The following is a 15953-nucleotide window of genomic DNA, read 5'->3' on the forward strand; positions in this document are numbered from 1 at the left end:
GGACAAAAGGGATCTGCCCTTGCCAGAGCTCTAATCTATGTGGGTACCCCCAACCTGGCTTCCCTGTCCTCCTGTGGGTCCTCACCCCGAGGAGATGCTTCCTCCTATTCCCATCCCCTCTCAGTTATTAACGTGCCCTTTTCTGAGTCTGCCTCTGGCCGGGTGGAGAAGCTCTCTGGTAAATAGGCCACCAGCTTAGCCAGTCCTGGTAAACAACCATTTTGAGTCTGGTGCTGTTGTTGGAGTCTTGTACAACTGCAGGAGAGGAAGTGGACTCCTGTCGCCTCATGGTTGGCACAGTGGCCCACACCCTTTACGGCTGGTGGGTGGGTTTTGCATCAGACAAATGGCTTAAGAGCCAAAGGACCAAATGTCAAAGGAAACAGTCTGTGTGCTGGGGCAGGTGTGCCCCGCTGAGGAGGTGTGCCTGGGTGGATGAAAGGCAGTTCCTGGGTGCTGCACCCAGATGCCATCTGGATAGAATGGCTGAAAGGAACCCCCAAGAGCTGAGGCTCCTCAGCTCTGCTTTTCATTAGCACGGGAATAATCTGACACATGAGACAGGGGCCGCAGCAGGAAGATCCTTGACCCTTTGGCCTCAGGATTCCGAGCCCAAACTGACGCTTCATTTGGAAGCAAAACTTGGAAATTGGGTGGCAGAAAGACTCCAGATCAGGCCAGCGGGACCTGTACCCTGGGACAGCGAGGTGCTGTGGGTGTGGTGGGAAACCTGGTACTTTCCTGTGAGCTCCAGGGAGGAGGGTTGTGGTGAGCTGGACGGAAATCATCACCTGGGCAAGTGCCGCTCCAGAGTTCTCACACCAATACATTCACATTCTTTCTTTCTTTCTTTCTTTTTTTTTTTTTTTAAGTAGCTCATAAGCTGCTCAAACATGGTAAGAAAATGATACTACTGTTCTCCCCAGGGTTAGGTCCAGGCTTTGTTATTTGGTTTGATCTGTTCACTCTTACATGTGTGGTAGATGGCAATCCAAATCAGTCCTCAGCCCCTTCCTCTGACATTTCCATGGCTGTTTGCAGAGTCAAGAGTCAGACAGCCGTGTGTCTGGGATTATCTTACTTCCTGGTAGAAGTTGACCTTTGAGTCGGTCCTCCACCCTGGGCATTTTCCCATCATAGGTGGTGCATGTAAGCTGTTTCCTTCAAGTTCCTTAGAGAACATGGTTGGTTGTTGAAGTCCGCTCCCATTAGGAACCGTATAGTATACTATTTGATGGCAGTAAAGTCAGGCTTGGGAAGCCCCTCTCCAGGACTGAAGAGCAAGAATGTTCTTCAAAGGGTGTTTACTGTGTTGTGCAGCATCACAGTGGGAGTTGGTGAGAGATCTTCCTTGCTCAGAAAAGAACTGAAGGGTAACTAAGCAGCCCCAGTCTTTGTGGGGATCCTTGGTGTCTTGGTGAGGTTGAATATGGGTTAAGGTTATCTGCGTCCAGAAGTTACTTCTGGGAAGTTGATTGCCTCGTGTTTGAGGTCAGGTTTGGCCTTGACTCTGTTGGTGCTACATGGTTGCCCACTAGCAGCTGACTGGCCCAGGCACTGGTTCTGTGGTGTTTCCTCTGTGCTAATCAATGGCCACTGGAGTGTGATTGTGTATGTGTGTGTGAGAGATGTGTGCAGTGTTGAGGTGTGAACACAGTCCTTGTCCTTTGGAGTTGGTCACTGCCTTTTATGAACTAGGTCTTACCCTGCACCCCAAATAAGTTAATGTGCTGTGGCTCCAGCCCCTGGGGTTTGAGTAGGGGGCAGATCTAGGCTGATGGGGGGACTGGATGACAGTGACTAAAGGCTGAGACACAGGTTGTGGAGAGGAGGCTTCTTTAGCACCCTCAGCCCCATCCTTGCACCCCTTTACCTAAATTTCACTGTCACTGTAGTTTGGTGCCTCCCCTCCAGTCTCTCCTGCTGTCCCAGAGTTGGGACATTCTTCAGTGGTCCTTGCAGGATCAAGGGCTGGGGCACAATCGTCGTCTCTGGAGTTGGTTACTGGCTATATGAGTGAGAGGACTTCTCTAATAAAAGGATGGATTTGGGGCTCATGTGTCTTTTGTAAGTGCCTGAATACATAAGCTGGGCTGTGCACAGGCATGGTCACATGAGACAAGGGACTTTCCCCGGAGACTCAGAGCATCTTAGCAAGACAAAAGATAACCCGAACTTGAGGCTTGACTGTTCAGCGTATCCTTGTAGCCTGTGTAGTTGACAAGAAACACCTGCCAGTAAGGAGTTGGAGAACGGGGACACAGTTATCAGAATGTCAAAAATGACATGGCTCTCCCTGGTGGGAAAAGGTGACGGCAGAAGTCAAAGAAGACTGAAGAGATTGGTACAGTCGCCAAAGTCACTTTACCCGCCCCTCAATAGAGTGTGCAGGAGGGGGCATCCTCTCAGTCAGAGGATGTGTCTTAGGGAGAAGGAGTGTTCAGAGCACAGGCTTCAACCCAAACTGTGTGCTGAGTTGATTTTTTTTTTGTTATTTTGTCTTTTTGTTTTGTTTTGTTTCCGGAGCTGAGGACCGAACCCAGGGTTTTGCGCTTGCTAGGCAAGCGCTCTACCACTGAGCTAAATCCCCAACCCCCAGAGTTGATTTTTTAAGTTTAGTGCTGCACTCGCTGCAACCTGCTGCCACCCTCAGCTTCTGAGGCAGGTGCAGGGAGCACAGCAGGACATGCCACCTTCCCAGGAGGCAGAGTCACATTTGTGTCTGGATGGGATCAGTTCCGAGAAAATTACATTTTTTCCCAATGGCAAAAATTGCCTGTAGGTTTTGCCTTTTACTCTGTATTGACTTTTGATGTTGCACTTGTTCACCCACCAGTGTTTATGGATCCTGTGTACGGGATGCTTTTTCTATAATAAAGTATTTTTTATATTTATTTATTTATTTATTTATTTTTCTGGAGCTGAGGACCGAACCCAGGGTTTTGCGCTTGCTAGGCAAGCGCTCTACCACTGAGCTAAATCCCCAACCCCATAAAGTATTTTTTAAAATGTATTCTTTAATCTTTTATTTTTATGTGGAAGGGTGTTCTGCCTGCATGTGTGTCTGTGTACCACAGTGCTCTTGGGGGCCAGAAATGGCTGTCGGATCTCCCATGACTGCAGTTACAGATGCTGGGATTTGAACTCAGATCCTCTGGATGAGCAGTCAGTGCTCTTAACCAGTGAGCCATCTCTCCAGCCCCAATAAAGTATTTTTATTTGTTAAAAAAACAAACAAACAAACAAAAAACCCACAGATGCTGCTGCACAGTATCTTCTAGGTCGAACAACTGCCATCTTCGACTCTTGCTGTGTCTGCTCAAAGCAGTCACCCCTGGGCTTGCTAAGGTCGGTATGCCTCTAAGTGGGAGGGGTCATGGAACCCTCACAGAAGTCACCGGACACTCCTCCCAGCAATGAGGCCCTAATGACATAAGGTTTTCTGGAGAAAGGAAATGATATACAGGCCAAAAGCTAAAATCAGGGGTACAGGGTCACCTATGCAGCTATGGGAAAGCCGCTATACATGCTGGGTAAAGCCTCAATGAAAACAGATATCGCTTGCCTAACACCCCCCCATTAGGAAAAATTTCCTACAGCAAATAGAAACTATTTATTAATGTTATTATGTCTCATGGTAAGCCAGACCAGGAAAACCTCTTCCTTATCTATAAAAAAGATGTATTGCTCCCCATGTCTCACACGGCAGGGGGATGGATCTCTCGCCCGGTGGAAGATCTTAAAGTGTTAGCACCCACTCTCAAGGAAGGACAAGGCAAGTACCAATGACAGCCCTCGGTGTCTCCCGCATGGACATATGTGGATGCCGTGAATAGGGAACCTTGTACATACCTGACAACTGGTATGGGACCTGCACGCTAGTACACTTGGACGTGCCTTCTAGCCTGGCTTTCAATTCTCCTCTTAGCAAAAGCTAATTCCAGGGCTCAGAGGCAACTGATTACCTGATTCTGTAAAAAGTTCCCGAGAGAGTGTTAAATAAATAAGAGAGAGGCTCTGCCCCGGGGCCAGTCAGCACAACAGGCTTAGCCCTGGGCACTCATTTAAACACTAGGTCACAGGTGTCACCCCGTGGATCCAACACAGTCAGGGGAAAAGAATCCACTACCACCTGAGGAGGAAGAGCCCTTCCAGTCACCTTCCAGAAATGATGGGGACCAGCTCTTCAACCCTGCTCCCATTACAAACCTGGAAGCCAATGGGTCTACACACACACACACACACACACCACAGTCAAAGCTTGAGGAATGCATAGTAGACATTTAGAGATAGGGATCACCATGTCCTTGCTTCCTTATGGACTCATGGTAATAATAATGCTTCCTATACAGTTAGCCCCAATGGCTACCCAGGGCTGGACTCTGACACACAAAATTTGTTTTTACTAGTTCTGCTGCTTCTAAAAATTATATATATATAATATATATAAATTGTCTAATGTCTTTAGTGAGTTATGCCTGACTATGCATCCAAATAACAGCTGGTCCTTATAGATGACATATTTTCCTAAAAATCAATTTCTGATTCTAAGGCTGGTTTGATCGCAATTATAGGTGACCACCTTACTCATGGGTCTCCCAGGTCTTCATGTCCCTCTCTTCTAGGTTTAATGTCATGCCCTGCTTAACTAACTGGTTGTTGAATGTGGCCAAACAATGAACAGCCTCTGTTAAATTCAGGTACCTGAGGACACAATACAACTCCTTTTATAACAAGTCAATGGTTTGACTTTCCCTAAGACCAGTGGGGAATGAAATGCCCCAGAAATAACTCCCTAATATCCTAGTCTTCCCCAGCTGCTCCCCGGCAGCTGAGCACATCCTACAGAGCCCAGCAGAATATTCTCAGGCAGCTGCACCTGCGGCTTCTGAAGGTCGATTGTTTTACAACATTCAACAGATGATTTTAATCAACTGGACTGAAAATGCCGAAACCTCTTGCTCCTCCCCCCACCCATTCTGGTGTGATGTGATTGTGGGGTTTGGTTTTATAAACCCTACCCTGCTTCACTTCAGGGGAAGTGTTCTTTATGGCAGGAGCCTGCTCTTATTTGTAGGCTTGAAAAAAGCACTCTGAAATGGCCTTTTATATTCATGGAGGTCTGTAATCTACTCCTGTGGGTATTTCATAGGCCCACAGGGGAAGGCCTGGCCTCTCCTGTGAATCAATTTACATCCAACACTGAGGAGAGGGAAATCCAAGTGAGAGCTTCAGAAATAAATAGATATTAACTGGAAAGCAGCATAATTTGGAAGCAGTATAAATAGTTTTCAAATTAATGACATCTTTTCTCAACATACACTTTTTTGGGTTCATTAGGATGCTGAACATTGTGTGACAAAAGGATACCCTTTTAGTATGTTGTTCTTTTTTAAATCTCTTGATTATTTATTTATTTATATTTTTTAAAGATTTACTTACTATTTATACAGTGTTCTGTCTGCATGCATGCCTGCAGGCCAGAAGAGGGCACCAGACCTCACTACAGTCATATGGTTACTGGGAATTGAACTCAGGACCTCTGGAAGAGCAGCCAGTACTCTTAACCTCTGAGCCATCTCTGCAACTCCCCCTCCCTCTGTAGATCAGACTGTCCCTGCCTCCCGAGTGCTGGGATTAAAGGCGTGTGTCACCACTGCTTGGCTGAAAAAGCTTTTTTCACCCTTGTGCTACACACTGAACCATGGCCTTCTCAGGCCTGGTCAGGCTGGTGCTTAACCACTAGGCTAACCTCCCAACACCATAACAGAACTATAGTACCAAAGGATTAAGTAACTTTCCACTTAGTGAATGTCAACATCTTTTTTTTTTTTTTTTTTTTTTTGGTTTTCCCGAAACTCACTTGGTAGCCCAGGCTGGCCTCGAACTCACAGAGATCCGCCTGCCTCTGCCTCTCGAGTGCTGGGATTAAAGGCGTGCGCCACCATTGCCTGACTGAATGTCAACATCTTTACTGTGAAGTGCAATCAGCTTCTGGCAGGGTGACTGTCTCATTGAGTTTTACTTTCAGCTCTAACTCTGAACTTGTATTAACTGAGATGGGAACTCATTTGGCTTACTATGGCTCTATCTATGGGGAAATGCTTGTCAACGGTTGTGGCATCACTAATGGAGGACAGACATTTAAACCATTTACCAAAACATCACCTAGCATTTCCACTATTACAGCTCAGCATCTATTTTGGCAATCTAAAGCCCATTAGCTGTGTAGAGTCCCTCCACTGCCCAAAGTCCCTTTAGACAAAAGCTTGAAAAACCACCTTGATAAATATATTTGTGTATTTTCAGATATATGTATATATACACACAGAGACACACATTTTTGTTTTCTTTAAAAGATAGTCTCTGTCGGCCTAGTTAGCCTAGAAGTCACTATCTAGACCAGGCTGGCCTTGAACTCAGAGATCCTTCTGCTTCTTCCTCTGCCTCCAGAGTGCTGGGATTAAAGGTGAGTCATTTTAAATTATTCCTTTTTTTTTTTTGGTTTTTCGAGACAGGGTTTCTCTGTGTGTTGCTTTGCGCCTTTCCTGGAACTCACTCTGTAGACCAGGCTGGCCTCGAACTCACAGAGATCTGCCTGCCTCTGCCTCCCGAGTGCTGGGATTAAAGGTGTGCGCCACCACCGCCCGGCAAATTATTCCTTTTTTAAAAAAATGTGCATTGGTGTTTTGTCTACATGTATGTCTGTGTGAGGGCATCAGATTCCTTGGAACTGGACTGACAGTTGTGAGCTACCATGTGGGTGCTGAGAATTGAACCTGGGTCTGGGTCCTCTGGGAGAGCAGCCCCCACAGCTCATTAAAAAAAAAAACATCAAAAAACATTTCGTGTGTGTGTGTGTGTGTGTGTGTGTGTGTGTGTGTGTGTGTGCGCGCGCGCGCGCGCGCGCGCACCAGTGCTCATGTGAAGGTCAGAGGAAAACTTGCCAAGGTCAGCATGTAGGCCTCAGGGATCAAACTCAGGTTGTCACGCTTGGTGGCCAGCACCTTTACCCACTGAGTCATCTCACAGGTCCTATCCTCCTCTTCAAAATAAGCCTTGTTGTACAAATAGGACTTACTTGGAACCTGCTTTTGATATGGATTATATGGATTTCCCAAGTATATGTATGTTTAAAGGAAGGGATAGAATTTGTGTTTTTAGACGGAAATAAATTTGAGTCAGCATCTATTACATTCTGTTCAAAAATTGAGTAATTAAGGTGGGTGCAGTGCACATCTTTAATACTAGCACTCAGTACCACACAGTGAGACCCTGTCTCAAACACAACAAAACACAAAAAAATTGAATAATTTCCCGAACATTTAAAAATGCTATAGCTGTCTTGCATTATAAACTGAAATATTTTAAAAGATTTTTAAGGCCGGGAGGTGGTGGCGCACGCCTTTAATCCCAGCACTTGGGAGGCAGAGGCAGGCGGATCTCTGTGAGTTCGAGGCCAGCCTGGACTACCAAGTGAGTTCCAGGAAAGGCGCAAAGCTACACAGAGAAACCCTGTCTCGAAAAACCAAAACAAAACAAAAAAAAAAAAAAAAAAGGTTTTTAAAAAGATTTATTATGTATACAGTGTGCTTGCAGGCCAGAAGAGGGTGCCAGATCTCATTACAGATGGTTGTGAGTCACCATATGGGTGATGGGAATTGAACTCAGGTCCTCTGGAAGAGCAGCCAATGCTCTTAATCACTGAGCCACCTCTCCAGCCCTAACTAAAATATTTTAAATCATTACATCTTGTAGGTAATTAAGCCTCATATAGAGCCTCTGAACTTAACATGTTCTACTGTTCTGAAAAGATAAAGTAACTAGAAAACATTGATCAAGGCACTTTGTGCAATTAAGAGTGCATATTCTGAGCAGCTAAATGCCAGTTCCACAGCACTGGCCTCTGGCCTGTCAGTCATCTCAGACCTTGCTTGTTCACTCCAGTAAATGTAATGCTCCTTCCTGGACAGCCTTCCCTGCCAAGGCGTCAGATTCTGCTTTTCAGTAACTGTTACCTGACATCAGTTCACAGGTTTTTTTTGGTTTTCGAGACAGGGTTTCTCTGTGTAATTTTGGAGCCTGTCCTGAATCTCACTCTGTAGACCAGGCTGGCCTCGAACTCACAGAGATCTGCCTGGCTTTGCCTTCCCGAGTGCTGGGATTAAAGACGTGTGCCACCACCGCCCGTGAGTCAGGTATATCAGGGCATTTGTAGTTCCAGGGTCTCAGTCCAGGCAGTAAACAGGACTGCTTGAACCTAGGATTTCAAGGTCAGCTTGGGTGATACAGGTGACCTCATTACAAAACAAACAAAAATGGCACCAAGACCATAGTCAGGATATTGTCTCCACTTGCCTGTTGTACTTAACCTCTGTCCTCTGTTTTAAAACAGGTTATTGCCAGGCAGTGGTGGCACACAACTTTAATCCCAGCACTCAGGCAGAGGCAGGTGGATCTCTGTGAGTTTGAGGCAAGCCTGGTCTCCAAAGTGAGATCCAGGAAAGGCGCAAAGCTACACCAAGAAACTGTCTCGGAAAAAGAAAACAACAAAAAACAATAAACAGGTTATCATGCCTGTGTTGTGTAGACTGCCCGGGGAACTGCTCATTCTGGAAGTGGGTGGCACTGCCAGGGACAGAGGACAAGTCTCATGGTATCTCTCCACAGCGGGGTGATGAATTTTGGAGTGGGGAGATGAGGGGGCAGCTGGACTGTCTGTAGTTAACTTGTTAGCTTGGGAGTCTAGGTGGATGCTGGCGTAGGAGATGGCGTAAATGGAGGGTATGGGAGGTCCACTGCTGGCTTCCTTGCTAGCAAGCTCCTGTTTCTCAGACCATCCAGCTTCTAGGAAGCCTCCCCTTTCCAGCAGTCCTGCCACTGTGCCTGATCTATTACAAGTGCCCTATGGAGGCATCTGCCCAGTCATCTTAGAGTGAGGAAGAGGAATGCATGGCTCAACTCAAGAGCCCTAGGGATCTCCCAAGTTTAGCAAATTTAAAGCAGTCTTGCCAAGGAAAGTTTGAATACTGGAAGAGAAATGCCTTGCCTGTGGGCATCTTCCTAACATGCATGGTGCAGGTGGCTAGATTTTATATTCAGATATATGTCAAGACATTTAAAAAAAAAGGGGGGGGGGAGCCAGGTGGTGGTGATGGTGCATGCCTTTAATCCCAGCACTCGGGAGGCAGAGGCAGGCGGATCTCTGTGAGTCCGAGGCCAGCCTGGTCTACAGAGCAAGATCCAGGACAGGCACCAAAACAACACAGAGAAACCCTGTCTCAAAAACAAAAGCAAAAACAAAAACAAAAGAATGAACAAATAAAATAAAATGGGGGCTGGAGAAATGGCTCAGTGATTAAGAGCACGTATTGCTCTTACAGCTGTGTCCTAGGTTCAGTTCCCAGAAGCTAACTGGTGGCTCACTGCCATCCAGTTCCTAGGGTGTTATATGGTAACTCCTTTTCAGGAGCCAATGATACACATGATGTCCATATAAACATAGTCAAAACACTCATACACATAAAATAAAAAAAAGACATGAAAAATATCAGTTCAGTGGCAGATTGCTTACTGAGTGTCATGGTTTGAGTACTATCTCCACAGGGCACCAGTGGGTGGGTCTTAGGGGTTATAGTCTAGACCCGATTCCAGCTGAGGCTTCTACTTCCTGATCTGCTCAGATGTGAGCAAGCTGACTCATGCTTCCTCCTGACCAGAGAGCCTTCATCCCACAGATGTAAGCTGACTCATGCTTCCTCCTGACCAGAGCCTTCATCCCACAGATGTGAGTAAGCTGACTCATGCTTCCTCCTGACCAGAGAGCCTTCATCCCTTACATTGCTCATTGTCAGGCATTTGGTCAACGTGAAAATGAATTGGTATATCTAGCAAACACAAGGCCAGGCCTGGGATGGGTTCCCAGAACTGAAAAATATTAGCCTTTATTCTGACATCCAACACTTTCTGTGGCATTGTGGAATGTTATCCTTGGAGTAAAACATCAAGTACCATCTTAATCATAGCTGCCAATTACCCGCAGGAGGCCCTGAAGAAGACAGGCTGCTGTTTCCTCACAGAAGGCCTGTGGGGGAGGTCATTAGGCCTTACCCGAGATATCAGCACAGTGCACCCCCAGAGGCACGTGATTCTACCCCAGTGGCACACGATTTTGAGAGGCGCTGGAGTATACAGGAGGAAAGGTAACTGCGGGTAGAACGCCATTTCTGCAGCTTTGGGGAGGCTCTCCCACTGCTGAAGCACAGCTTTGCTGTGATACAGCTGTTGTGGAGTTACCCACACTCTTGTATGGCGCCTTCACCCATGCTCCTGGAAAGCGTCCACTCAAGTCACCAAGTCAGCAAGCTACTAGGGTAAAATGGTTCTCTGAGATGAGCAGACATTGATCCACGTTGCCCCAGGAAAAGTTAATATAAAAGGTGCAAATAATTGTGATAGGGATGCTGAAGTGTAGCTCTTCACAGTTGATGGATTCTGGTGGGGCGGGGGGAGGACTGGTTTTCTTTAAGGGGCTGCCCACTGGGAGTTTGATCATGATCCAGTGAGTATATGGGCAACACAAATTGGATTTGGTATTTTGGTTTTTTTTTTCCCCTCTTTTGTTTTGGGGGAGGTCACAAGGGTGGGGAGTGGACCTGGGAGAACCGGGAAGAAAATGTGATCAGGGTGCATGATGTGAAATGTCCAAATAATCAATAAAAATATGTTATGTATATAAAAAGATTACCCCCCCCCAAAAAAGGTGCTAAAACTTGTCATATAAACAATACCCAGGACATTTTCTTTTATTCACATATATGAGTGTTTCTACTATATTACATTAAATATTTGAGTCTTCAAAAAGAGGTCAAACTAAATGACACATAACACATTATGAATAATTATGAACATTTATTAAGCACCAAAGGTATACAGCAATGGTTGGTACATAAAAAGCACAGTTATTGATATAATTTCCTGCCATTAAGCTTACAATCTAAAATAAAATACAAGAATATTGTCAGCCTACATCAAAGTTTCCTAAACTTGGAATTGGCTACTTTGGCAAATGGATGAGGCAAAATGACCTATTTCAGGCAAAGTGTTAATAAGGCTTTGAACATGACACAAAAATATTTTATGTGTATCCGTTTTCCCCATTACATTAGGATAACTAAGGACAAAAAGAGCACTTAGAAATCTGATGAGCACAAAGAATTATTTCAGATTGCCCCTAAAACTCAAACAGAGATGTTCACTGGCAATGCCAGCAGCCAGCAAAACCCAACAACAAACAGGAACTAGACCACGTCTTTGTCTTTGCTCCACTTAAACCTCCCCATCTTCTTCCACACTAAGGGCTCCAATGACACCCACCACAGAGAGAAGCACCTTCTCTTGATTATGTATCATATAATTACCAAGTCAAACTTGCAGGAAGAGTCCTGTCTGAAGCGGACTGAGCAAAGATGGCAGTGGGGACTGGCTATGCGATGACATGTAAGACGTGTAAGCAAAGGCTCAGGCCATACATCTCCAAAGCGATGAGGGAAGCATGTGCACGCCTGCTTTTCTGCTCCCTATTTCTAGTGAGGTACCTAAGAACTTAGCAGCGAGACCCTAGACTACAAATTCTACTTGCCTAAGCGCATGGATAATACTTCATAAATACTTTTAAGGTGTTCACTGCTTGTCATCATTAGCTGGCAAAGGCACACTGAAGATATTTTGGTTCTTATTGTCAAACACAATTTTAAACTGCTAAACAAACACAAAGCATGTATTGTTTTTAATCACTTAGTTTTCTTAATCACAAAAGAATATTAAAAAATAAAAGAACTGGTTACAAGTTAGTTATCTGAAAACAGAAATGTATTCTATAATGTGCACAACCAAGTATTTGAAAAAAGTCATGGTTACAAACATTTGAATGGCAGAGTAATAGAATCCTGAGATACACTTTTTTGTGTATATGTGTTAGTATATATTTCTGAATGTGTGCATAAGTGTGTGTATGTGGAGACCAGATGTCCATCTTGGGGTGTCTGTCAGTCCTCAGGAACCATCCACTTTGCTTCTTTTGAGACAGATATTCCCCTTGGATCTGGGGCTCACCAGTTAGGCTGGGTTGGCTACCCAGTGAGTCCAGAAATCTGTTCACCTCCAGGTTCAAACTCAGGTCCTCAGACTGGTATGACAAGTACTTTACCAACTGAGCTCTTTCCTAGGCCCCTGAGATAGCCTTTATGGCAAAGCAATATACTAGTGTTTTTGTTTATGGGGATGTCTTGGGGGACAGCATCACAGACTAGGATTGGACTCCAAATCATATCAACCTTCCTGCTTTAGCTCCCAAGTGCTGAGACTACAATGTGAGTCACTATACCCAGCAATGTTGGCTATATATATCTTGGTAACTTAGAAAAAAAAGGCAACACGTTAGCAGCAGAAACATTTTTAAAATGCTCATACTGTTGCATATTGAGTTTATAAAAAAAAAATGGTCCAGACATTTCAGGATAAAAATTTTTATGAAATAGAACCGATTTTTACCTAAAGTTAATATTCTTACTACCTTCTTTCAATCTAAAGGTATCATTTATAACTTTTTACTATCTTATAGTAGATAAAACCAAATTATTACATTTGAAATGAAAAAAAAAAAAAACTAAAACATATATCACCATCATTCTAATAAGAGGACAGGGATTAATTTCCATTGGCTTCCTGAGAAAAGAATTTTTAAAAAAGTTTATATCAGTGGTGAATGATTCTAAATTTATAAATCTCAGTCCAAGTATTTTTATTTGGTATTATATGAAACATCTAGAATTCTTGATTAGGGAATGAAGTTTTCTTTTCTTTTCTCTATTTTGTTTTTGTTTTTTTGAGACAGGGTTTCTCTGTGTAGTTTTGGTGCCTGTCCTGGATCTCGCTCTGTAGACCAGGCTGTCCTCGAACTCACAGAGATCTGCCTTGGCTCTGCCTCCCCAGAGCTGGAATTAAAGGCGTGCGCCATTGCTGCATGGCGGGAATGCAGTTTTCTAAGGCAAGGCAAGTTAGATTATGTCTGAAGCATAAATATTAGCACACAGGTAATATGACCTACACAGTCACTTTTTTTGAAACAATGTTTCAATATGCAGCCTTAGCTGGCCTAGGACTCCCAAGAGATCTGTAAGAGATCTGTCCGCCTGTGCATCCAGAGTGCAGGGATTAAAGACCAGGGCTGCCATCCCTGGCTCACACCCACTTTTCAAAGTATACATTCCAAGCTGCATAATATTTCATCTCATGTCCTATTTGAATACTATATATTTTACATTAAGCTTAAAAGCATAATTGTGTAATATATTTTTTAAATGCTTCATTTTCCCAATATCACAAAGTGTGCAGTATTTTCAAGATAACTGGCATAGTTTTTTTGTTTGTTTTGCTCAAGACTGTAAAAGACATATTAGTAGCTACAGCAACTTTATTAAGTAACTGTATGAAGAAAAAAGTTCATAAGAACAAAATAGAAAACTAAGCATAGTGATTTAACAAAAATTCAAGTCATTCTGAAACATTTTTGCTTCTTAGCATGTTCCTTTTACAACACTAGCTGGATAAATACACTAAGACTGCATAGGAATTATTTTGGTAGTTTACTTATCTTTCTTATATCCTTCTCCAGTATATGAGTGAGAAATTATTTTCTTATGATATAAAATAAAGTCTGGAGTCTTTTAAAATCTGAGTCATGTAAAAGCTCACTATATAAATCCCAGTCAAACTATTTATTTTTATTTGGTATTATATAGCATTCCTGATTAGGGAATGCAGTTTTCTAAGGCAAGCAAGGCAAGTTAGATTAGGTATGAAGCATAGGTATCAGCACACAGGTAATATGACGTACACAGCCACTTTTCTTTCTTTGAAACAAGGTTTCAATATGCAGCTGTGGCTGGCCTAGGACTGTGGAGGAAGTGGGTTCTCTTTCCACCCGGACCCAGCGTTGATTTGCAGAGCACAGTGCTTAATGTTGAAGAGTTAAATTTATTGATTGGAGGACAAGGCTTAATCAAAATTACCCTTTAACATGTTTTTTTTTTTTTTTTCTTTTCTTTCTTTTCTCTTTTTTTTTTCTAAACAGTCCACAGACTGCTAAGGCTAAAGTCTTGATTTCATCTGTGTTTTACATCGGAATAGATATGTTTTCTTTTTAAATCAGAAAAGGGAAGTGAAGAAAAGCATTCTCTCTAATGCTTTGATCCACCTTTAGATAAGGGTGGGTCAACTTAAGTACTATTGGTTAGAAGACAGAACAGAACAAAACAAACCAACTAGAAGTTACTTCCTCCCTAAAGTCTCAGCCAGTTTCTTAAGTCTTTTCTTCAGTTCCAGTGGGAATTTCTCATAGCACTTCTTACAGACTGGCTTCATGTCAAACTCCACAAATTTATTCCTAAAGATAATTATATACAAAAAAGAAATTAGTGGAAATATATCGAGTACACACACACACACACACACACACACACACACACACACACACACGATAAGGTGACATAAATTCACTAAACTATATATAAATAAAGACACCAATATAACATACAATATAAAATATCTACATTCACGTCAGTAAAGAACTGTAATTTTAATCTCAGTTCTTTTTATGATAAATGTATAGAATGATTGGTAAGCCGGGCAGTGGTGGTACACGCCTTTAATCCCAGTACTTGGGAGACAGAGGTAGGCAGATCTCTGCGAGTTCAAGGCCAGCCTGGTCTACAAAGAGAGTTCCAGAGCAGCAAGGGCTACACAAAGAAACCCTGTCTCAAAGAAACAAACAAACAACAACAACAACAAGACACAAAAGAAAAGAAATAAAAAAGAATGATTGGTATCAGTTAAAAAAATATACTTATATAATGGTTCTGTACACCTATATTTAGAACATGAAATGTTTATTAAATCTTACTAAGTGTTCCAGGAAATCTAATGTATATAATATAATTTAGATAAAGTCAATCAAATTTAATTTTTTATATTTATTTATGTGTATGAGTATTCTGCTTGCACATGTGTCTGTGCACTACCTGGTGTTCATGGAGGTCAGAAGAGGGTGTTGGATCTCTGGGACTGGAGTTAGAGATGGTTGTGAGCTGCCATGTCTGTGCTTAGAATTGAACCTGGGTCCTCTGAAAGAGCAGCAAGTGCTCTTAACCACTGAGCTGTCTCTTCAGCCCAAGTACAGTCAATCACATTTTAAAGTATGAGGCTAATGCTTTCTTCTTGTCTGCTTCCTACCCGATAGTTGGTGGAGACAGTCTCACTCTGGAGCCCAGGCTGGCCTAGAACTCATGGTGAGTTTTCCATCTTAGCCTCTCCAATGTTGGGACTAGAAGTGTGAACCACCATGCCTGTCACCAATTCATTTATTCCAACAGTAAGTTTATTTAAAGCAAAGAATTAGTTTTTATAATGTGAGTGACTTACTGTTTGAAAGTAAAAAGATCTTACTATTTAGTATTTTAAATTAGGCAGCTGTATGATTTCATTTTTCCTGTACAAATTATTTTCCTTCTATCTCCTAATTTAAAAAATTACCTTAGCCGGGCAGTGGTGGCGCACGCCTTTAATCCCAGCACTCGGGAGGCAGAGCCAGGCGGATCTCTGTGAGTTCGAGGCCAGCCTGGGCTACCAAGTGAGTTCCAGGAAAGGCGCAAAGCTACACAGAGAAACCCTGTCTCGAAAAACCAAAAAAAAAAAAAAAAAAAAAAAAAAAAAAAAAAAATTACCTTAAATTGTTAAAAAAAAAAAAAAAAAAAAAAAAAAAAAAGAGCTTAAATCCTAATAGGTTATTTTAGCTATTGGGACAAAACGGCTGCTATCATTCTTGAGCAGTAAGGTAACAGCACCACCGTAAGTATCCCTTAAGTGGCAGTTCAGTGGAAAACCTGATTCTTCTT

General features: G+C 43.0%; 1 protein-coding gene across 3 annotated transcripts in view; it reads right to left on the reverse strand.

The window, feature by feature from the left end:
- Positions 1-10891: 10891 nt before the first annotated feature.
- The window catches only part of Lims1 (LIM zinc finger domain containing 1), a 112295-nt gene continuing 107233 nt past the window's right edge, over positions 10892-15953 (reverse strand). For all 3 annotated transcript variants that reach the window (XM_059243800.1, XM_059243802.1, XM_059243799.1), the window contains exon 10: positions 10892-14446. In XM_059243800.1, coding sequence (XP_059099783.1) covers positions 14332-14446 — 115 coding nt within the window. In that variant the 3' untranslated portion in view covers positions 10892-14331. The remainder of the gene's footprint in view (positions 14447-15953) is intronic.

Source organism: Peromyscus eremicus, chromosome 16_21 (assembly GCF_949786415.1).
Source record: "Peromyscus eremicus chromosome 16_21, PerEre_H2_v1, whole genome shotgun sequence".
Taxonomy (NCBI): domain Eukaryota; kingdom Metazoa; phylum Chordata; class Mammalia; order Rodentia; family Cricetidae; genus Peromyscus; species Peromyscus eremicus.